Source organism: Prenolepis imparis, unplaced genomic scaffold (genome assembly GCF_030444845.1).
Source record: "Prenolepis imparis isolate NDT839.2.m4 unplaced genomic scaffold, iyPreImpa1.0 SCAF_2, whole genome shotgun sequence".
Classification (NCBI taxonomy): Eukaryota; Metazoa; Arthropoda; class Insecta; order Hymenoptera; family Formicidae; genus Prenolepis; species Prenolepis imparis.
Window position 1 is genome coordinate 7,012,449 of NW_028141160.1, and position 23,870 is coordinate 7,036,318.

At 37.5% G+C, this 23,870-nt stretch overlaps 2 protein-coding genes across 2 annotated transcripts in view; one reads left to right on the forward strand and one right to left on the reverse strand.

Annotated features, from left to right (window-relative positions):
- The window catches only part of LOC145932903 (uncharacterized), a 144,137-nt gene that overhangs the window by 85,254 nt on the left and 35,013 nt on the right, over positions 1-23,870 (forward strand). The window lies entirely within an intron of this gene.
- On the reverse strand, positions 15,028-16,416 carry LOC145949058 (uncharacterized). Its single transcript, XM_083058762.1, has 2 exons — positions 16,272-16,416; positions 15,028-16,056 (listed from the first exon to the last, which is right to left on the reverse strand). The coding sequence occupies exons 1-2, from the start codon at positions 16,276-16,278 to the stop codon at positions 15,332-15,334; spliced, it is 732 nt and encodes a 243-aa protein (XP_082914888.1). The 5' UTR covers positions 16,279-16,416; the 3' UTR covers positions 15,028-15,331.

Below are 23,870 nucleotides of genomic sequence, written 5' to 3' on the forward strand. Positions count from 1 at the left end.
TGTAATCTCATTTAGCGCACACGCGATTGTCACAATGTGGGATACTCGCTCCATCTCGCGCGGGACCAGGGCATTGTACAACCACTGCTGGAAATATATTTCATGAATTCGTCGTAAATAATTGACGAATTTTTGTCTATTAATTTGCGGTAATTTTTTTCTCCAAACCTATATAGGAAACATTGCGACAATTAAAAACGAGGACGAAAAATTTAGATTCTTTTTTATGCAATTTTATTTCCTATTTCCTCGGAGGACGGATTCTCTCGATTCTTATCGTTTTAGATCGCGGGCAATAATTCTCGCGTAATCCGAAATTTCTCGAATTTATCTCCATGCATTCCGAATCCTTTATCTGCCGTTATCGCGAGATATTTTTACGATAGTTGGAGAGGAACGATATGGATTACGTGGTAGCTATAACAGAGCTCGAATAATCAATTTCGCTCGTCGTCGTCGTCCTCTCTTGCTACACCCGCTCTTGTCGCTGCTTTTTCCCCCGTCATCTGGAATGTTGGATGACCCATGGCGATCTCGACCCATAAAAGCCGAAATAACTCTCGGACCCCGAATCCCCTTCGACTCGTCGGCGACAATATCGAAGAAGAGGAAGAAGACGAAGAAGAAGAAGAAGATACGAGGGAGAGGGAGGGGGTGAGAGCCGACATCGTGCCGAGGAACCGGAGGGGGCGGCGGTGGAGGACTGTAATAAATTCGCAATTTCCTTATTACGGGTAATGCTCCGGTCGGTGGGTGCGCTCGCATAAATATCCCGAGTTCCGGTGATCCCGTGACTTCCGGTCAGCCGCAATGACTTACGCCGGGTCGCGGGGACGAACGTAGGAGGAAGGCGAGGGAGAAAAAGGGGGAGTATAACGGCTCGGTCGCCGGCCAACGAGCCGACCATTCACCCCCGACCATATCCCACCCTCTCTTTCACCCCCCCCCCCGCGTTTTCGTGTGCTCGTTCGCGAAAGAGGGCGACGCTCGCGATGGAATTTGTCCCCGGCCTCAGTTCCGCCCTCGGATGACCGCTGATAAATTTAGTAGACTTCTCTCTTTCTGGTCCGCGAACCTCGGTTTTCCTCTATCGCACATCCGCGCGTTTCCTCTCGTTCCCCTGCGCGCGGGGGACCCTCTACCCCTCTGCCCCTGTCATTCGTCTTTCTCCCTTTCTCGCCATTTTGTCGAAACTGCGCGAGTTCTCTCTAGGACGGATTCGCTGGATTTGAATATTACTGATAAATATTCCAAATATAGTATATATATATATATATATATATATATGCTAATATACTTGCAAAAAATTTATTCAACTCTGTATAATTTTCTATGTAATATTCCTTTTCTATTTTTATATCTCTCGACGAAATAATGATCAATCAGAAATATATGAAATGGTAAATTAAATAATAATAATAATAATATATTAAATTATATAAGAGCGACTCAGCTGTTTTTCCACAAAACAGCTTCCCCCCCTTCTCTTTCGCAATCTGCCTCTTATAGCGCGGAATCGGGGATTGTTTCGCTGTCAGGGAGACGCGACGTTTTCCGTTTCTAAGTATATCCGGCGAAATAATTTTTTTTTCTTTCCGCGTGACATCTCAACCCGCGCTGGGGAGGAAACTCTGGAGGACCATGTCGGAGGAAGCGGATCTTATGCTCCAATAAAACAAGCAATATCGCGGTGTCCCGGGCGCTCGGAGGGGGGTCCTGCCTAGGTTACCCTGTCGCCTGGGGTTCGAGGGGATGACGACGACGATACATGAATGAGAGAGAGAGAAAGAGCGCGTATATTGCTCTCGGATCATCGCGCCTGCATCGCATTAATGGGGATGATATCACCCTTTTGCACACCCACGTGGACGCGCGTATTCTTCTTTGTACAATACGGTCCGCGCGAGAACGAGATGACGTACGGAACGCGTACACGGCGTCCAACTTCCGTTCAATGGGTTCGCCTTTGTGTTCGCCGTCGAAATGCGGACTTAAAAAGGCCGCATTCTCGAAAGGTGAAATAAGTTGGGATATCCGGGACGACGCGGCGTCATATACGCTCTCGATTAGCATTCGCGAGCCGGATGCGAATGTCGCTTTATTATTCACGAATGATTGCGTAGAAGTGATTGACGTAATAGTCTACCGAATATTTGACAATAGTCGGCTATTAAAAGGTCGAGAAAATAAGTATGCTTGTAATTTGTGGGAATTAGTAGAAGAAGGGATTATCAGCGAATTTATCAGTGAGTTTTTTATTAAAAATTTTAAACTAATCATAGGATATCAGCTGATTCACGAATAATTGCGAGAAGCAATTGACGAATAATCCACCGCGAAATAATCTATCATAGAATATTTAACAATAGTTGGCTATAAAAAAATCGAGAAAATAAATATGCGTGTTATTTATGAGAATTAGTAAAAGAAGACAAGATTATCAGTGAATTTTTTATTAAAAATTTTATTTGCGTAATAGTATATGTCTCAAAATTATTTATAATCTAAAATCAAAGTTAAGAATAAAATTTAGAAAAACTCGCCAGTCTACAGATTTTCTCTCAACGAAATAAACGAAATGAATGAAAGATTTAAAAGTAAAGTGAAAAATTAAAAATCTATTAAAAATTATTATGATCAAATTAATTATAGGATACCAGCTGATTCACGAATAATTGCGAGAAGCAAATGACGCAATAGTCTATCGAATATTTGACAACAGTCGACTATTAAAAAATAGATAAATAAATATTCGTGTAATTTAGTAGAAATTAGTAGAAAAAGATGGAAAATTTAAGCGAATTTTTCAGCGAATTAAAAATTTTATTTGCGTAATAGTATATGTCTCAAAATTATTTACAATCTAAAATATTAAAGTTAAGAATAACATTTTGAAGACCAACGCTGAAAAGTTTGTCAGTTTACAAATTTTTTCTTGGCTAGATGAATTAATTAAAGATTCAAAAGTGAAATGAAATAAAAAATTTATTAAAGATTATTATGATCAAACTAATTATAGTACACCAGCTGATTCACGAATAATTACGACAAGCAATTGACGCAATAGTTTACCGAATATTTGACAATAATTGACTATTAAATATAGAGAAAATAAGTATGCATGCAACTTGTGGGAATTAGAAAAGTAGAAAAAGGCGGAAAATTGAAGCCAATTTATCAGCGAATTTTTTATTAAAAATTTTATTCGCGTAATATATATGTATGTCTCTTATTTACAATCTGAAATCAAAGTTAAGAATAAAATTTGGAAGACAAAACTGAAAAACTCGCCAGTCTACGAATTTTCCCTCGGCCAGATGAACGAATTAAAAATTGAAAAGCGAAGCGAAAAATGAAGAATCCGTTAAAGGACACGTTGATTATGATCAGAACTAATTATGGCGACAGCGGCTAATTGAATATCGGTTCGAAACTGTCGGAACGCGCGTTGTCGCGACGCGTCTCATTAAAGGACCGCGTGACGCGATCGATCTATACGCGTTCCGCGAAGCGATAAATGCCCTACCGGCACACAAGGACAATTGCGTTGACGTACCACGGGCATTGATACCTTCGGGGGTTGCGCCGGTTGCCAGGAAGGAAGGAAGGCGGGCTAGAGGAGAGGCGAGGCGTAGCGATAAAGGCCCGATCACGCGTGTAACGCGCGGATTATTAATCGCGGAATAATTTGACGCCCCGACGACAGAGCCGGCGACGCATCCACCTGCTACACCCTCCTCCCTCTCTGTATCATCTCCTTCGTCGACCTTTCGCTTCTCTGTTACGCCGAGTTATCGGCTTCGCAGATTTGCGCTAATGTGTCTTCCGATAGTTCATAACGTTGGAATGGCGCGTCTCTCCCCAATTCTCGTCAAATTCGCAGTAACTTGTAATGCCATCCCTCGCACTTGAACCCTTCCAAGGCTTCTAAGACTCATCACCAGGGAAACACCTCAATGATACAATTTTTGATAGTTGAATGATATTTGATAGTTTGTATTCATACTAAAGGTTTGAAATTTTTTTGTTTTATCTTAGAGAGATTGTCAAGATGTTTATTCGTTCTAATTTTTAAAAAGTCTATGATTGATGAATCATTAAAACGTGTGAGATCAGCTGTTGATCAGCTTAGATAAGTTTCAATTTGGTGCAATATTAATACATACAAAGATTTTAATTGTATGTATCAATGAAATGTTTATAATTTCCACGAAACGACTTACGTAGATGATGTAATCGTGTCTTGGAAGAAGAACGCGAATCTTGGTCTCCATGGACCATCGGTCGAACATCTGGAAATTTTGGTTTCTGTGGTCCATGGATCATCGGTCTATGAACATTTGGAAAGACGAGAAAGTCCGACAAACGGACGAAATAGAAACTCGGAAAATTCTCGGTAATGCGAACGCGAGCTTATGTTTAATGGAAGCTCTCTCTCATCGTCTTCCCGCGTCTTCTTCCCCTCTCCTCTCGCGCGAGAAACGTTGTTGGTGGCAGCGACGTTGACGCGAGATGGTGGTGGTTGTAGCGGTGGACACGTCATTTATCTTTCACCCTACTATACCCACCATACCCGCGTGTCCACGGGTTCTCTCTACTTGTCTCTCTTTTGCTCTCGCTCACCTCCTACAGCCACCTTCCTTCGTAGCGTGGCGCCATCTTGGGCACTCCCACTATCTCGTCCTCTCTTCGTCCCTCTTTCCCCCTTTTCTTTCCTACGCTGTCTTGATCGCGAGAGGAAACCCAGGCTCGCCCTCCCCTCGTTCCCTCTCGAGCCGTTGTTTCTCTTTGTTTCTCCTATTTTTCGTCTCCATCCTCAGCGCCTCCATTCTTGCTCTCTCCCGTCCACTTCTGTCTTTCTCTTTCTTCTTCTTTCTTCTTCTTTCTTCTTTCATTTCCTTCTCCACCGTCTTTTCGTCCGCGTGCCTAGAATATTTTGGCAATTATTCCGGCGGACTTTGTGTGTGTTTTTTTCCTGTCCCGAAGTGTAATGTGCCATTCTCATTTTTATTTGCCCATTTTCATTCGTCTGCGTTCTTCTCGTCCTTCCTGTCAACAGAACGCGAATTTAATCGTGAGAAATCACCTGAATGATGAATATTAGCTCCTTTGATTTTGCCTTTTTGCTTAATAAATTCAATTGAAGTATCAGCTGCTTAAAGATACCTTCTCAAAAACAGATGATTGTTTCACTTATTTCATAGATACCTAAAAAAATACAAACCCACTTAATTATTTGCAATTAATAATATATTTCATCTTTTTATACAAAATCGCGTAGCAGATGATATCTGCAACTAATCTAGTATCAAACGACAGATACTTCGATGTGTGACAGATAAGAACACGAACAACTTGCCCAGAGAGTCCACATCTTCGTCATGTAATCTTTGTCCACAAGTGGACTTTAGTTTTGTTAGTTTTGATCCCCGGACCAAGAAGATCATCAACAACAGAGATGCAATTATATAGCATCCTTTTCTGTCTTTCTCCCTTCCTCCCTCCCTCCCTCCCTCTCTCTCTCTCTCTCTCTCTCTCTCTCTCTCTCTCTCTCTCTCTCTCTCTCTCTCTCTCTCTCTCTCTCTCTCTCTCTTCTCTCTCTCTCTCTCTCTTTCTCTCTTTCTCTCTTTAATCGGCTTCGAACACGAGGTTACCGTTAATTACGAGCGTACGAGGCACAGAGAGAGCGCTACGAATTTCGAATTACCCGTGGATAGGCTTTGTTCTTTGCTTTGCCATTGTGACGCCCTCCCCCGGATCCCACATCGCCACCAGTCACTACCACCGCCACCCCCAAACCACCTCCCTCCGACGGCGGCAGCTTCAAAACCATCCGTTACCGGCAAACGGGGACGCAAACGAACTTTGGGTGACCATTGTAGATCGCATCGCGCGCGCGATGCGCGGCTTTTTATTATTCGCCCGCGTTATACGCGCGGCCATCTACGCGGAATTAAATAACGATCGTTATGATCGCGTCCACGAATATATCGATTAATTCTCGACTGATCTTTTACGCCTCCCTCCTTTTCACATTTTTATTCTAGCACGAGGAGCGAAAAATTCATTTCCTATATTTTTCATTTTATTAAAATTAAATTATTAACAAAATTATTCGTAAATTATTCACAATTGAAATTAAATTGTTCACAATTTTGGAAAAATACACGCGTTATGCTATGAAGTACCGGTCAAATTAACTAAATAAAACATTTTTTTAATAAAGATGTCCAGATTTTTAGAATAAGGAGCCAAAAATTCATTTCCTTGAATCTGTTTCAAGACATTATTAATATTGTACTTTAATTATACTGAGGTAATTGTGCATTAAATAATTTATGCATTTCCTGCAAAGGTATATGACATTTTTTAACGCGATAATGATATATCTTATTTTTCATTTTACATATATTCAAATTATTGATATATTTAACTTTGAAAAAATAATTCGCGACTCATAATCGTCCAACACTCTTATATAGAGTAACTTAATTATCCGCCAAGTCTGATGGACATTTATCTCTCTGGTCCATATTTATATAATCGTCGACGACGAATCTATCGCGATCTGATCGCAAACGCGAACCAGGGGGAAAGAAAGGGGGGAGGGGGCAATTACCTGCACCTTTGTCCGATCTCTAACGTATAGCCGGAGCTCGGAATCGACTGCTTTTGGTATCAGAAGCTCGGCCTCGGATCTAGCGAGAGAGTTTTCCGGAGTCCGGGCACGTAGTCCAGGGCCCTCTCGTGGAATATTAGTTGGTAGCGGATTCGTGCTCGCATAGGGTCGAGCTTGCGAGAGCGACAGACGTGCATACCGTATTAAGCCCGCGGGGAACCTTGCTTGCGCTCCCTCGGCTACCAACATGCACGGCGCGTACCGAAACGCGGTATACAGGGTGTATCGGAGACACTCAACGCGCGCGCGAAATCGCCCAAGAATCCAATTCCAGGAGAATGACGTTATTTCTCGGGAATTTGTAATCCCCGAGTTATCAGGTGCGAGAGGTCTTTCGGCGTGAAATACCTGTAATTCCTCGTAACTGTGTCGCCTTAGAATCGTCGAAAGAATGAAATAAACAATAAAAATAAAATAAAATAATAAAACAATAAAAATAAAATGAGCGATACATTCTTTGAGATTAAAAGAGAGAGAACTGGTGAATTTTTTTAAAGATTTTTTTATTTTACAAAATGCGAGATTTTTTGATACACTCTCTGTGCATACTTGCGAGCGCACGCGGTTTTTTCTTTTTTTTTTTTAGCGGCGAAACGCGGGTTGAATTGTCCACGCGACTCTTCCGCGTATCGGGTACGCGCTCGGCAAATACTTCGGTATTCATGAATCCTCGTACTCGCCCACGGGATATGTACGCTCGGTCTGCCGCGAGGTTCACGAGTCGGTTCCGCACCGAAGGAAGGTCCCGCTCGAGAGGCAGATTATTTTCCCCCGTCGTGCTGGTTCATGAAGCGCTCTAGCTAGATGCAAAATATTCCAAAAATTACGAGAAGGAAAAAAAAAGAAGATACGCAACACGCGAGACTTACAAATTTCTATACGAGATTTCCGGAAGAGAAGGAAGAGAGAGAGAAAGAAATACGGGATTTTAAATCTCCCCGTTTGTTATACTCCCTAAATATATCCCGTATCTGACGGTTGCCCCTTTTTCCCCTTCGCGACAAGAGACAGAGACAATTCCGCCGAAAATATGTAAAGCAAAACGTCGACGATTTGCTCTGCTCTCTTTCCTCGTGACGTCTCTCCTCTCCAACCCCCTGGTTAGGGGGTGATACATCCAGGAGGGATCCCCGGCGCAGGAGGAGAGAGACTTAGTTACATCTCCACGCTGGATTTACGCGCGATATATTTGTTTTAAAGTCCCGTATTCCGCATCCGCCGCCTGTCCTGTGATTTTGCCGTACATATATATGATATATACCCTCTTCCTGCGCTGCTAGCTTCCCCCTTCTTCGTCGGGCTGCTGCTGTTCCTCCACCTCGCCTCGTCTCGTGTATTTATGAGGGCGGGATAGCAGAAATGGAGGGCAGAAACGCGCGCGCGGGAGTTATGGCTCGAATAAGTGCTCTCGACCTGGAACAGAGGTTCTCAGTGGAGGAACCGAGGTAGTATTAGAGCGAGATTCTCGCGGAAAAAGAAAAGGAAATAAGGAGACCGGAAGAGAAATGTGCAACGCTCTTGGAACCTCGCGGACGGAGATGAGAATGACACGAAAATGACGTTTCTCTCTATGATTGATCTCGAGAAACCGCGTTGACAGATCAGCTGATTTTTTGAAATATACAATATTAGGTTGGCCAAGAAGTCATTGCGTTTTTTTCTATGTAAATGAGAGGTGAATTTTTCATGGGAAACAAAAACTTTATTAAATAATATATTGTCCACTTTGTTCGATTATCTTTTTCCAGCTTTCAGGCAATTTTTCATGATTGGATTCGATCGATGCCTTAATTTTGTCATCATCATCTTTAACAAAATCTCCAGACCGAAATTTAGCAAACCAATTCTGACACTGCCGTAGTTTTAAGGCATCTTCACCATACGCATCATATAACTTTTATGAGCTTGCAGTGTTCTTTCCTTTTCGGAAGTAATACAACAAAATATGACGAAAATGTCCTTTTTGATTTTCCATTTTAAAATCGACGACAAACAATTGTTAACGAAATTGTGCACTTTTTTTTTCTAAAACAAGTTTGAACTGTCAGTTGTCAAGTTACATAATGAATTTGCGGTTTAGAATAAAGTTGGTTACATTTCAAGACATGTATGTCTATTATTGGAAAAAAACGCAATGCCTTTTTGGCCAACCTAATAGTTTTTCGAGATCCAAATACAGATCGACCGCGTTGAAGATAACGTCAGCTGTTTCGAACTATTTCGAGGGCTTTATTCGCCCGAATTTGATCGACCCGTTTAATCCCCTCGGTCGAATGTTCGCGATAAGACTTCGCGATCGCCTTTGATGTCGACCTTCGAAGTTACGGAAGACCCGCCGTTGTCGCGATTGTTGACGAAGCTGAGCAGAATCGACGAGCGTGAGAAGGGTAGGAAAAGGAGGGGGTAGAAAAGGCGCCGCTCGCAGACATGTGTATGTAAGCGCGAGGCTTCGCGACAGTTTCGGCGTTCATTAAGCGCGAAGAGACACTGGGGGGCGCCATTGAAAACCGAGCTTCTCTCCATGGCTTCTCGCTATATCGTCATTATTTCGCGAAACGTTCTGTTCAGCGAAGAGGGAAAGAGAGAGGGAAGAGAGTCCCGCGAGATTTATTGCGTTTCGCGTTTGCGAATTCCGCGAAGAATGTGCGACTGTAGAAAGTAGCTGATTCTCTCGCGCGAGCGAGCCAAGTAATACCGACAGCTGAATGGCTGTGAGCGGAAATGCCGTTATGTCGGAAGTGCGTTTTTTTTTTTCGAGACGTTCGGAAAAAACGGACAAACTCCCTTTGACGTTTCCTGAAATTTTCATCCAACGGTATATAACTTGCGTTATAAAGAATACGGTGTGAAATTAACATGAGGAAACTATAGTTTTCGATATTTGATTTTCAGCTTTAATTATGAAGCGTTGCGCTAAATGATAATTATATTAATTAAGCTTGAAATAGAAAAAAAAGAAAATAATATATGTGAAATAAATATGAAGAAATTAATTTTTGAATTTTAGCTTTAACTAATTAGATATTTAATGAAAAATTATGAAAAGTCGCGCTAAATGGTAATTATATTAATTAAGCTTGAAATAGAAAAAAAAAAGAAAATATATGTGAAATAAATATGAGGAAATTAATTTTTGAATTTTAGCCTTAACTATAATTAGATATTTAATGAAAAATTATGAAAAGTCGCGCTAAATGATAATTATATTAATTATATTAATTATGTTTGGAATAAAAAAAGAGGAGGGTATATGTGAAAATTAATATCTGGAAACTATAGTCTTTGATATTATTATTTGAATTTTAGCCAGAGATATTTAAGGGAAAATTATGAAGCATCGCGCTAAACGATAACTATTTTAAATTTGAAATGGAAAAAAAAGTGAAATTAATATGAGGAAACTATAGTCTTCGATATTTGATTTTCAGCTTTAATTATGAAGCGTTGCGCTAAATGATAATTATATTAATTAAGCTTGAAATAGAAAAAAAAGAAAATATATGTGAAATAAATATCAGGAAATAAATTTTTGAATTTTAGCTTTAACTAATTAGATATTTAATGAAAAATTATGAAAAGTCGCACTAAATGATAATTATATTAATTATGTTTGGAATAAAAAAAGAGGAGGGTGTATATGTGAAAATTAATATCAGGAAAGTATAGTCTTTGATATTATTATTTGAATTTTAGCCAGAGATATTTAATGGAAAATTATGAAGCATCGCGCTAAACGATAACTATTTTAAATTTGAAATGGAAGAAAAAAGTGAAATTAATATGAGGAAACTATTCTCGATATTATTTGAATTTTAGCTTTAACTATAATTAGAGATATTTAATTGAAAATTATGAACCGTCGCACTAAACGATAACTATATTAATTAAATTTAAAATAAAAAGGAATATACGTGAAATTTATGAGAAAACTATAGAGCCTTTGATATTATTTGAATTTTAGCTTCAATCATAACTAGAGATATTTAACAGAAAATTATGAAGCGTCGCGCTAAACGATAATTATATTAATTAAATTTAAATTTATTTATTAATTAAATTTAAATTTATTTATTAATTAAATTTATATTCTGTGTTGAATTAAATTTAAAATAAAGAAGAAAAAAAAATTTCGAGATCACGCGAAACCTCTCGAGGAATATGAAGGAGGGAAGCATGATAAAATTTTCGAATGCCTCTCGAAGAAATTGTACAGATTTCTTGCGTATAATGGCGCGTTGTGAAGATGCGTACCTCAAAGAATATCTTTCTCATTACAAAGTGAAGTCGCGGAGGGAAGAAAAATGAAGTAAGAAGCGACGTCGCCGGCCGTATTGTCGGCATTGGTCAATTACCTTCCTTTTCCGTCGCGCTGTCTTCTCCTTATCGCTCGAAATTTCTGTTTAACCGTAGATATAGATGAGGAAAAGGAAAAGAGAGAGCGGCGGGAGGGAGGGAGGAATCACCAAGGGACAGGGAAATGGATGAGGAATAGAGTTTGCTCGCGCTTCGCCTCCCGTTTACTTGCCAGTACTTATTCGCTTTGCCCGTTGAGCGTCGTCTCCTCATTCAGCCAAAGTCTAATTAAAGTGCAGCTGCAAGTTAAATTAAAACACGATAATGTTGCGCGCGCGCAAGAGAGAGAGAGAGAGAGAGAGAGAGGCAATGAGGGAGAAGGCGAGCTTCTCTTCGCACACCCTTTCCTTCTTCTTCTTTCCCCGGTGACCGAACTTAAGCAGTCGCTCCAATCGTCCCGCACCATTTACCAACTCCTCGAAGAAGTTCGGTCGCGAGTTGTTAAACACCCCGACCAACTCTCTCTCTCTCTCTCTCTCTCTCTCTCTCTCTCTCTCTCTCTCTCTCTCTCTCTCTCTCTCTCTCCGCTTCACACGTGCTCCCTCTCCCCATTCCACCCCTTGTGGGGTTTCTCTGTCTCTTTCTGTTGCGAGAGCAAATGAGGTAACATAGTTTTGCGGAAGGAACTAATCGCGCAATATGTATATTCGTAAATTCTATTAGACTTAGGGATTATTTCGATTATTGCACGCTGATGAGAGAGAAACACACTTTTAGAAGCAGAAAGCAGTCATTTTTGTATTAAAAAAATTGTGTTAATTACAAATCAATTTTCATGTAATCTGTTGTATATTATATAAGCTTATACAATCTATAATAAATGTTGTATTCTCCGATAGAAGTGACAATTTTAATGCAAAGTTGACAAAATGTTTAACAATGAACCTTCTCAATGAGTTTATGATGATTAACATTAAAAACATATTAACATAAAATTATATAATATATTATATAGGAAGATTTTAAATAAGTTCAAAATTTTTTAAGAGATGATTCTTTGTCGAAAATTAAATTCCTATATAGAGTACTCCCCTTCATTTTTGACAAAGAATCATCTTCTAAAACTTTTCGCATTTATTTAGAATCATTCTGTATAACAGTTACATAAAGTAGTTTAAAAAATTAAAAAAAAATAAAATTAATAAAATATAAAATTACGAGAGAATATAATTTCTTGATACTCTCTAACTAAATCGAATGTCTTCTCGTCGATAATTTTGAAAAATCGGGGGGGGATTAATTATTTCGTGTTATAAGAAAAAAAAAAAAAACGTTTTCAAAAGGATGTCATTTTTGCATAAAAATTTCTGTCTATTGTTAATTAAATACAAATCAATCTTTACGTAATCTATATATAAGCCTATATAATCTATAATGAACTCTCTGATAGAGGCGAGGATTTTAATACTGCCAAAGTTGATAAAATATTTAACAATGAATTTTTTTTAATGAATTTACGATGATTAACACTTTTATAAAATTACATAATATAACACTTACATTAAAATATCACTTAAAAATTAAAATTAATAAAATTACGAGAATATAATTTTTTGATACTCTTTAATTAAGTAAACCGGATGTCTTCTCGTCGATAATTTCAAAAAATCGGACGGGATAAATTATTTCGTGTTATAAGAAAAAAAAAAACGTTTTCAAAAGGATGTCATTTTTGCATAAAAATGTCTGCCTATTGTGTTAATTAAATACAAATCAATCCTCACGTAATCTATATTACATAAGCTTATATAATCTATATAATGAATTCTGATAGAGGCGAGGATTTTAATGCTCTCAAAATTGATAAAATATTTAACAATGAATTTTTTCAATAAATTTACGATGATTAACACTTTTATGAAATTATACAATATAACACTTACACAGAATATCGCTTAAAATTAAAATTCATAAAATTACGAGAATCTAATTTCTTGATACTCTCTAAGTAAGTAAACCGGATGCCTTTTCGTCGATAATTTCGAAAAATCGGGGGGGATAAATTATTTCGTGTTATAAGAAAATGACGTTTTTAAAAGTAGGATGTCATTTTAGCATAAAAATGTCTGCCTATTGTGTTAATTAAATACAAATCAATCCTCACGTAATCTATATTACATAAGCTTATATAATCTATATAATGAATTCTGATAGAGGCGAGGATTTTAATGCTTTTAAAATTGATAAAATATTTAACAATGAATTTTTTCAATAAATTTACGATGATTAACACTTTTATGAAATTATACAATATAACACTTACACAGAATATCGCTTAAAATTAAAATTCATAAAATTACGAGAATCTAATTTTTTGATACTCTCTAAGTAAGTAAACCGGATGCCTTTTCGTCGATAATTTCGAAAAATCGGGGGGGATAAATTATTTCGTGTTATAAGAAAATGACGTTTTTAAAAGTAGGATGTCATTTTAGCATAAAAATGTCTGCCTATTGTGTTAATTAAATACAAATCAATCCTCACGTAATCTATATTACATAAGCTTATATAATCTATATAATGAATTCTGATAGAGGCGAGGATTTTAATGCTTTCAAAATTGATAAAATATTTAACAATGAATTTTTTCAATAAATTTACGATGATTAACACTTTTATGAAATTATACAATATAACACTTACACAGAATATCGCTTAAAATTAAAATTCATAAAATTACGAGAATCTAATTTCTTGATACTCTCTAAGTAAGTAAACCGGATGCCTTTTCGTCGATAATTTCGAAAAATCGGGGGGGATAAATTATTTCGTGTTATAAGAAAATGACGTTTTTAAAAGTAGGATGTCATTTTAGCATAAAAATGTCTGCCTATTGTGTTAATTAAATACAAATCAATCCTCACGTAATCTATATTACATAAGCTTATATAATCTATATAATGAAGTCTGATAGAGGCGAGGATTTTAATGCTCTCAAAATTGATAAAATATTTAACAATTGTTCAATAAATTTACGATGATTAACACTTGAAATTATACAATATAACACTTACACTTCTAAATATCGCTTAAAAAATGAATAAAATTACAAGAATCTAATTTCTCGATATTCTCTAAGTAAGTAAACCTTCTCGTCGATAATTTCGCGGCGATCGATCGTAGGGACGTAAGACAGCTCGTGTATCACATCGAGACAAGAAAAATCGTCGCAGGGGCAGGGGGAGGGGAATAAATCGCCGGCAAGGTGGCAAGGAACGGGGTGCGTCGGAACTGGTGGCATTGTGGTCGGAGATAGAGATGGCTATCGAGCCGCGCCACGCGGTAATTGCCAGGAACTGCGGGGGGAAATTAAAGCTGCCCCGATCTTCCGGCGGGCTATTGTCGGGACTCGCGACAGTGTTCCCGGCAACAACGTTCTATTTATCAGAAACGGCCGTCGAATGGAGGAGGGTTTTCGGCCTGATAGGCTCCCGTGTCACTGTGTCACCCGGAATCTCGAAATGCCGCCCCGGTATCTCTCTGGCAGCTTCTTTCTCGTTATCTTTTAGCGGTAGGCAAATACTTACGATTTAGCTAGATGTGTAGCGATAAGATATTCGCGGTGGGGCCGGAAAAAATCAATCTAGGGAATGTTCCGAGTGATAATTTTGATTTATTTTTTTACAATCTGCGCGAATCGATTTTTATCGATAGCGTAACGCTCTATAATGTGCTGGTATTGCGATTATATTGCTAGAAATGAGATTGGAATCTTTGCTTATTTTTATATATGTGCCGCAGATTATCGTATAAGATTGTCTTTATCATAAATTTTTTATCTGAATTGGATATATGGTAAAGCAATTCTAATGTATTAAATTTTATATATATTTTATATATATTTATTTAATATATATTTTAATATTATAAATATGTATATATGTCAAAGGTTTGTATTGGCAAACAAGACAATAAAATAAATCGAAACGAGATCTTATATTAACAGTTTTATTAAAATATTTTAGGAAACTAATCTACTCTTGCAAATATAATAATATATAGTTTTGGCATAAGCATACGTAAAATTTGCTCTTCGTGTACTCTTCATTCTACCTTCAACTATGTATGCTGCCGAGATTGATGATGGCCTACGTCTAATTATCTCAGTGATATTATTACATTTGTTTATTTTACATTTGCCGAGTGGTTACATCTCTATATTTATTTCTCCGTCGAAAAAGAATTCCCAAAAACAATGGATCTTTCATTATCGTGACCTGTAAACTAATTTGCGCACTCGTGTGATGTCATTCATTATATTTTTGGGAATGGACTTTGCGGATAATCTCGCCGGGTCTTCTATTTTTTTAGCAATAACTTGCATTTGGCTTTATCCGGTGTCGTGCACTCCCACGTTGAGGGACTGAAATGTAGACCGTCCTCGCACTCGTCAAGTTCCCAGTCCTCATCATCGGAACACTCATAAAACTTGCCGCAGTTGCATTCATGGCCTTTTCGATCTCCGACTTCACACTTAGGTGTCGTCGGTTTCGTTGACGGTCTCGTAGGAGTTGGTCTATTCCCACAGTTTCCATCCTCGCGATCTACAACGCAATCCTGACATGTGCGGCTAAAGCACGTACCCTTTTTACAAGTACCCCGTTCCTGCCGACCGTTTGATTTGCATATGATATATTCTCTACAATTTGTGGATTCTGGATCCTGTATCCGAGATTCGTCCGGATATTCGCCATTCTCCTCCGGAGGACATAAGTCGCAACCGGCATTCCACGGCCAATCGCAGACTTGAAGGGCTCTGTTGTAGTGCAGCCTCTTCGTTTCATCGCCCGGGATCATCAAGGGACATTGTTGCTCGGTTCCTGTACCCAACAAGCATTTGTAGAACTTGGTGCAATCGCTTTCGTGCGCGATGTTGGTCGTCATGTTCGTTGGATTTATATCCGGGTACGGGCATGCTGTCAAAATGTCATCCTGGGGTTTTATCTGCTTAGCAGATTGTTGATCTTCATTTGCGGTACACACGCTCCAAGATGCCAGAAAGGCAACGGCGATCACGTATATGTCTGCGTTGAGAGGAAAAATGGTCGCATATGTCAGTCGATGGAATGGCGATTATTTAATTAAACGATTTTTATTAAAATCGAAAAAATGTAGATAGAAAGCTTCCGCGGAGCATGAAACGTATAAATACATATACATATATCTCCCGATTTGCTTTAATAGTTTTATTATAAAAAAATTTGTTAAATATTTTACTTAATTAATGTTAAAAACTCACTCTTCATCGCCTATCGTCCACTCGATGCGTACTTGAAGAGAAGAGAACACTTGTCGTTCTGTCAGCACTTCTCCGATCCGTTTAAAATACGTGATTGACTGAATTTCGGGCGGATCGGCTTTTATAAATATGCATTGCGTTATCACGAAACACGCAAGGACAGATGATAATCTATCGAAGATATGCTTTTCTCGTTCGGGAACGGGGATTATCAGTCACACAGTTTCGCAAAAAAGTTTTTGCCAGATTTAAGCTATGAACAATATTTGCGTGATTGTAACCGGTAAATCGATAATTTTTACATACCGTGATGCAAAAGATTGCAGAATTATAACTAGCCCTTGCATCATTGCCTGCTTTTATCGCTAAATTTGATTTAAATCAAACATGCCTTATACATTTACTATATATTATTGCGATAAAAGATATAATTAATTAATATGGCAATAAGGTAACCTTTTGAGTATATGATTTTTAATTAGATAATCATCGAAACCCATAAAACTAAAGTTGTAATCGCTAAAGAAAATAGAATCTGTAATATTGTAATATTTTCATGTCAATTCAGTAAAAATTTTATCGAAACAAAACTTTCAATTTTGTAAAGATATAAATCGTTTTACAGATTTAATTTAATTTAATTTATAAAAATATTTAATTTTGAGTTTAGAAATGATCGAAAATATTTTATCCGCAATTACAATATTATTAAACGACTTAGCAGATTTTCTTTCAAATTTTAATATATTGCAATTTGTACATATGTATCAATTTTTAGATTTGACATAATTTTTTTACTATTAAAATCTTGAAATTTTGCATAAAAATATTTCATTTAATCTTTAATCACATCTTGTTATTAAGATATATAATTAAATTAATGTAATATATAATGCCAATGAAAATAATAATTAAAAAAAGAAGAAAGATATCTCGAATCAATATAAAATATGCATTGCACTCCAATATTGAACAATAAAATAAAATGATAAAATTGATGAATATTTGTGCGATTTTTTTTCGTGTAGTGATTATCTCTTGTGGTTTTATCTAATTAGTTTATGTGCATTTTGAAATGATAAATTAATAATGTTGAAATCAAATTCTTGTAAAGGTAAAAATAAAATATATTATTATAAGTGGTCTCTCTCTTTTCCTCTTTTTCTTTCTCTTTTTCTCTTTTTCTCTTTCCCTTTCTCTCTCTCTCTCTCTCTCTCTCTCTCTCTCTCTCTCTCTCTCTCTCTCGTAAAAGTTTATTTTGAAATGATAAATTAATAATGTTGAAATCAAATTCTTGTAAAGGTAAAAATAAAATATATTATTATAAGTGGTCTCTCTCTCTTCCTCTTTTTCTTTCTCTTTTTCTCTTTCCCTTTTTCTCTTTCCCTTTTTCTCTTTCCCTTTTTCTCTTTCCCTTTTTCTCTTTCCCTTTTTCTCTTTCCCTTTCTCTCTCTCTCTCTCTCTCTCTCTCTCTCTCTCTCTCTCTCTCTCTCTCTCTCCTTCTCTCTCATAAAAGTTTATATAAAACATATAATAGATTTTATCATATAATATACTTTAAAAAATTGTGTAAACTTAGTCACGAAAAATGAGTAACATTCTTTTTGCCCACTCAAGTTGCTTATCATAAAAATTAACGCTAAGACGCGTATCTTTGGTATCTTGTGATCTGTATTCGACTAGCCTCGACGTAAGGTCCACATTTCACTTGATAAAAACTTTACAATTAATAAATATGACGATGACGATCGATTATTTCGAACCATTACCATTAATAAGCAAGAACTTGAAAGGGCGTCGAGTTATCAAAATTTTGTTTTTCTCAAATACTGACGTATCTTTTGCAGATATAAAGTGCACGAAAGTGAAATGAAATTAATAAGTGCAGTGTAAAGATAAATGTGCGAATTTTAAGATTAAATAGAGATCAATCGGCAGCTCTTTGCTTTTATATCACAAACATGACAAATGCTTTTTTTCAATTTAGAAATTTAAATTTTAAAAATACAGATTAAATAAGCCATTTTATTTTTTATTAAATCCTCGCGTTAAATATTATATGTTTGTACGAAGACATCATCAGACCTGGTTGATTCTCGCGAGTATTCAATTGTAATGAATTTCGATAATGCTGTTTAATTTCTTTTTTTCGACAAAACTTGCATAATTTAAACTTGCACAAAAGAGAGATCGCGAATAAGTTTTCAAACTTGTCCGCCATCGTAAATTTTTGCGTAACCTTTTGTTGCAACAATGTTGCTTCGTTCTCTCTCTCTCTCTCTCTCTCTCTCTCTCTCTCTCTCTCTCTCTCTCTCTCTCTCTTTCTTTCTCTTTCTCTTTCTCTTTCTCTGACGTAGCTAACAAATTACACGTGTGTATACGAGCTATCCGTAGACAGGATGCAGATATAACAGACATAGACGAATGTGCACGGGCGAAGTAATTAATCAAGCGGTATGATACGCGTCCTTAACCCTTCCGTCTGCCCTTGCATCGCCTTCGTTATTTCATTGCAAGTTTCTGCTAAGACTAAAACGAATTCACGGCTAGGGCTGCTGTTACGGAGTCATCTGGCTTCCGTAGAGTATCATCTATTGACTTTTTGCTCGCGATTAATGAAGCTTGTATTTTTACTAACATTTTTAACAGCGTAAATATTACGAGAACAGTGCAGCGAGCAAAGCTCATCATTCTGCTTTAATTGTTGGATATTAATTGTGTTGGAGTGCAATGCATATTTTATAATGTTGATGCGATATCATATTCTGTTTTTTAATTATTATTACGTTAATTTAATTATACATCTTGTACGATAGTGATTAAAGCTTGAATGAGATAGTTTTATGCGAAATTTCAAGGTTTTAATAGCAAAAAATTATGTCAGTATTATAATATTATAAAAATTATATTAAAAAATTATAAAAAAATATGTTAAAAAAAAAAATATTTTTTCAGAGAAAAGGAAACGTTTAAAGTGAATATTGCATTTGAAGCAGTTGATGTTTAATCCTTCTATTAATGCATAATTGTTCACCTTTTTATCAATGTACGAGTACCCGGATACCAACCGCTTGTTTTCGATACATTGTTATAATTTTTTTTATAGCAGTTGCTGAACATTCTTTTCCTATAGGTATATGTATATTTAAAGAGTTGCTTCGGGTACCCGTTCATTGACGAAAGGGGTTAAACCTTCCTCGACGGAGTATATTAGCGAATTGAATTTTCTCCGCACGTCTCGAGCTACTCGCTGAAAAATAAAGCGATCGATTCGCGGCGGTTTGCCGGTATACGGCAGATAACGCGCATGCTGCGCCAGGAATGCATGTATATATGTGTGTGTGTATATATATATATATATATATGCTTCTCTCGTCTCGATTCATTATTCCACCTTCATGAATATATCACGCTATCGTCTTCCGCGCTCGCGCGCAGCTCCGTTTTCAATTTTCTCCACGTGAACCGTCTCCTATACGAGCGTGACGATATACACGCGTGCATAAAGGCGTGGTTCGCGCGTGCACACGCGCACACATATACCTATATAGGACTCATGTGCATGCGTACATAAGCGCACACACAGACATATACATTTATATATATAATATACAGACCCAGATGATACATAGAGGCGCAAACACATATGTAGAATCGCGCGCACATATACATATATATATATTCTACATAGCGGAGAGAGCACCAGGCGGGCTGGTTGCGGATAATTCAGGCAATCAGCGTAATGTTGCGGCGGTGAGGACCCTCCAGCCCTCACTACGTATATAATACGGTACCTACATACCTACCTATCCGGCCCGACCAACCGGCGCGGCGCGGCGGGCTTCCGCAGATACGTAACTGCGGACCGAGTATATACGCGCTCGACACCGGCTATCCCGCCTATGTACTCGCGAGAAAGAGAGAGAGAGAGAGAGTTAGGTAATAGCTGTACGCGTGCTTGCGGGAAATTCTACCGGGTGATCCGTGATGTGCATACGCGGAGATGCACTCGGCGGTTCTTCAAAGTTGCCCGAAGGTGCGCGAGAATCTCGTCGAATTTGTCTCTCTTATCAGATTCTCGAGAAATATTGTAAACTATGCAGATCTAGAGCTTTGCTGTGTTTATCGCGTTAGGTAACGATAAAGGATCGGGAAATCGACCTGAGGATGTTTTTACGCGGTTGCGTCCAATTGTTCGATCAGGTGTGAGGAAATTGTATGCACCTTCGTTTGATTAATTTGATTAATTCATTCATCGACGTCGCGAGTGCGAAACTCGTAATGAGCTGCTGGTGCAACATACACTTATATGTATACATACATATGTAGCGGGAGGAGGCTGTTTCGAATCGCCGAGGACCAAGGATGAGCCTCGAGTGACAATGCATCGAGTATTCTCGAAAATGTCCCGGTGCAGAATGCGCTCTCTCTCTCTCTCTCTCTCTCTCTCTCTCTCTCTCTCTCTCTCTCTCTCTCTCTCTCCGTTTTGCATTCGCGGTTCGCGTCTCTCCCTCCTGGTCCATTGATTGATGATAATTTGCCATTTCGATTTCATATTCTCATTGTTGCTGGCCAACGTGTCGCTTCGAATAATACATTACGTTGCCAGTTTTTTTATTTAAATATGTCTATTTAATTGGAAAATAGATTCGAACCATTTGTGCGGTCGAAAAGTTTGTATTATGTATATAAATTTATTTATATGTATGTATATAAATATAGAGCTAGTAAGGCTCAGATATTAGATAGAACAAAATTATTTAAAAATTTTTCTGTATTATTTTGACAAAGTTTTTTTTTTACTAATTAATATGCTTAGGATGGTAGGATCGAAACATTCAAATAAATATAGAAGAATTTAAAAATAATTTTGTTGCACCCCTAATATCTATGTCTAGCTCAATCAATTTCCGGTGTTTGAAGGTTCGATCATTTTAATCAGAAAAATCGAGAAAAATTCAAGAAACGATTAATATGGAAAGAATTAAATTTTTTTCCTTCTTTTTCTTATAATACATCGCTATATTTTGTTATTTTATCTGTTTTTTACTCGTTGGAATCGTTCGAACTCTCATCGAAACAATTCTATTATCATTAATTTAATATGACTCAGAGATAAAAGTACAGAAAGTAAAATCGTGTCGATTGTATCGGATTTACTCGTCCAAGGTTCATCATGATTACGAAAGTTATCTGGGAGAGAATCTTGCTGAATTGAGTATGTTGATAAGATTCAGATTAGTTTGGCATCCTCCACTCACGCATTCGTTATTCGGATTATATTACAAAAGGTGTAATGTACAGATAATTTTTTATTGCTTACGCAAAAATTCTTAAAGATTAACAATCTCGGTGATTAATGCGGACTTTGGTATGCCGTAAATTATTGGTCAATCAGATTAACTTAAATGGGGCGCGCATGAGAAATGTCACATGTATACATATATATATATATTACTTCGCCAGATCAGCTGATCATCATTGTCAATCATTGTCTACGCGACGTATTGTTATCCATGCAGATTTTATTACGAAACAGGTAGTATTTATCTTCGCCGGTCGATAACCGCAAATCAATCGGATGGTGAGCATTCCTGGCGTATCTCACCCACTTCCTTAAAGCATCACCTTAAAATTCCTCGTCTCTCTCTTCGATTCCGCCGTCGTAGAACAGGAGCCTCTAGTATTTCATCTTTTCAGCAGACTTTCCGTGAAATCGGATAGGCTAGACTTACGTAAAGAACGTTACGCGAATTACGTCGGTGTCTCGAGTGTCGGCTTGTGGTAATATTACCGTCGAATATTGAAAGATCACCGGTGTCTTGAATGATAATAATAATAAAATTAATTTTTTTTAAATCCCAATATGCTTCAAATAAAATAACTCTTTTGTCACATATAATTAACCCTTTTGTCAATGCCTAATTTTTCTCCCTTTCATCAATGTATGAGTGTTTATTGGTACCAACTGCATGTTTTTCACACATTGCATTGTGAACTTTGTTTTTATAGCAGCTCGGCATCAAACGTTCTTTCTCATTAAATTTTATTTAGGAGATTTACGAAGGGTATATCTTTTGTATATTTTGTTACGGACGGAAAAACAGTTTGACACATTTTTAACATTTGAAGTTGCTTCGATTGACAGAAGAGTTGATTTCATGTCATCTTGGATCACCCACTTTGCAACTTTGCAGTTGCCGACAATGAAGTCGAAAACTAATTGTAAGATGAATGACGTTTGTTTCAAGGTCAGCCCCTTCATTAATATCTAATCTATACACCGATAGCGATTCGAATTTACGTGAATTAGAAGATGATATCGAAGGATGATAGAATTTTATTCATTTAATATGTCAAATGAAATTTATCTTCACAAAAGTTTGATATCTCAAGTGTTAAGATATTTAATGACAGATATCAAAAGAAGTTGCGACAAATGGAAAATATATTACAGAAATATTATTAAAATACAAATCGTTAAAATATTAAATATTGAAATAAAATTAAAATAATATTATAAAATATTAAATGAATAAATAAATAAACAAAAATAAATTATTGCGACTTTGCATAGTCAGAAAGGATATGAGCGATCAACAATTTCTAAACAATATTAATTGATTTCACTTAACGAACCGCGCTATCGTGTTTTACCTCTAAAGAAAAGGAAAAAAATCTGCGGTTTCAAGATAAGTCCGGAACATTCTGTATACTAGTTGTCTTGTGGAAATCAAAGAAGGGTTTAAGCACTCGTGGCGCTTAATTTTTTCCTCTCGCCGAGACTATCATCTTATCGCGGTCCGGAAATCTCCCGCGAGATTTTTCTCGCTCTCTCTCGCTCTCTCTCTCTCTCTCTCCCTTTTCCCTCGCTAATTTTCTTGAGCGGAATCAAGAGGTACCAGCAGGAGCGAGATGCGCGCGCTGATAACCAGAATCCCACGAACGAGGGAAAGTTTCGTGTCCTCGCCGGTTCTTCTTCTGCTACTTCTTCTTTCTTCTTTCTCCTCTCGAGTAATCGGCGCCCTGTGGGAGTCACACGGGGGTTTCGCGCGGCCTCCACCAACTTCCGGTCCCCTCTCGTCTCTGGTCCCTTCTCCTCCCGTCTCTCTCTCTCTCTCTCTCTCTCTCTCTCTCTCTCTCTCTCTCTCTCTCTCTCTCTCTCTCTCTCCGCGGTTGTGATTTCTTTCGGGACTCGGTCGCGCGGGGGGACCCGGCTCTTTCAAAGGACTCAAAATTACTTTCTGGATAAGCTGGATTAGGGTTTGCTCTCGCGCCGCGTCCCAGATTAGACCGACGACATATACCATCCCCGGCGCTCCTCCGAGAGTTGTTTCCTGCCGAGCGTGGATCATTTGCTCGGCAAAAATAGTCCGAAGCTGCACGAGGAACTAGGAGAAACATTTTTACGATTCACTGATAATTATCTCGAAAGAGCGACGCCCAAAATGTCTCTTAAAAATCTCTTTTTTGAGCAAAAATTTTTTTTTAATTGTGTAAGGTAACCATTGGAAAGAGGTTTTTCAAAAGTACATTATTATCTTCAAATATTACATTTTTGTAATGTTATTTTTATTATAAATGGTCTTTTCTCATTAC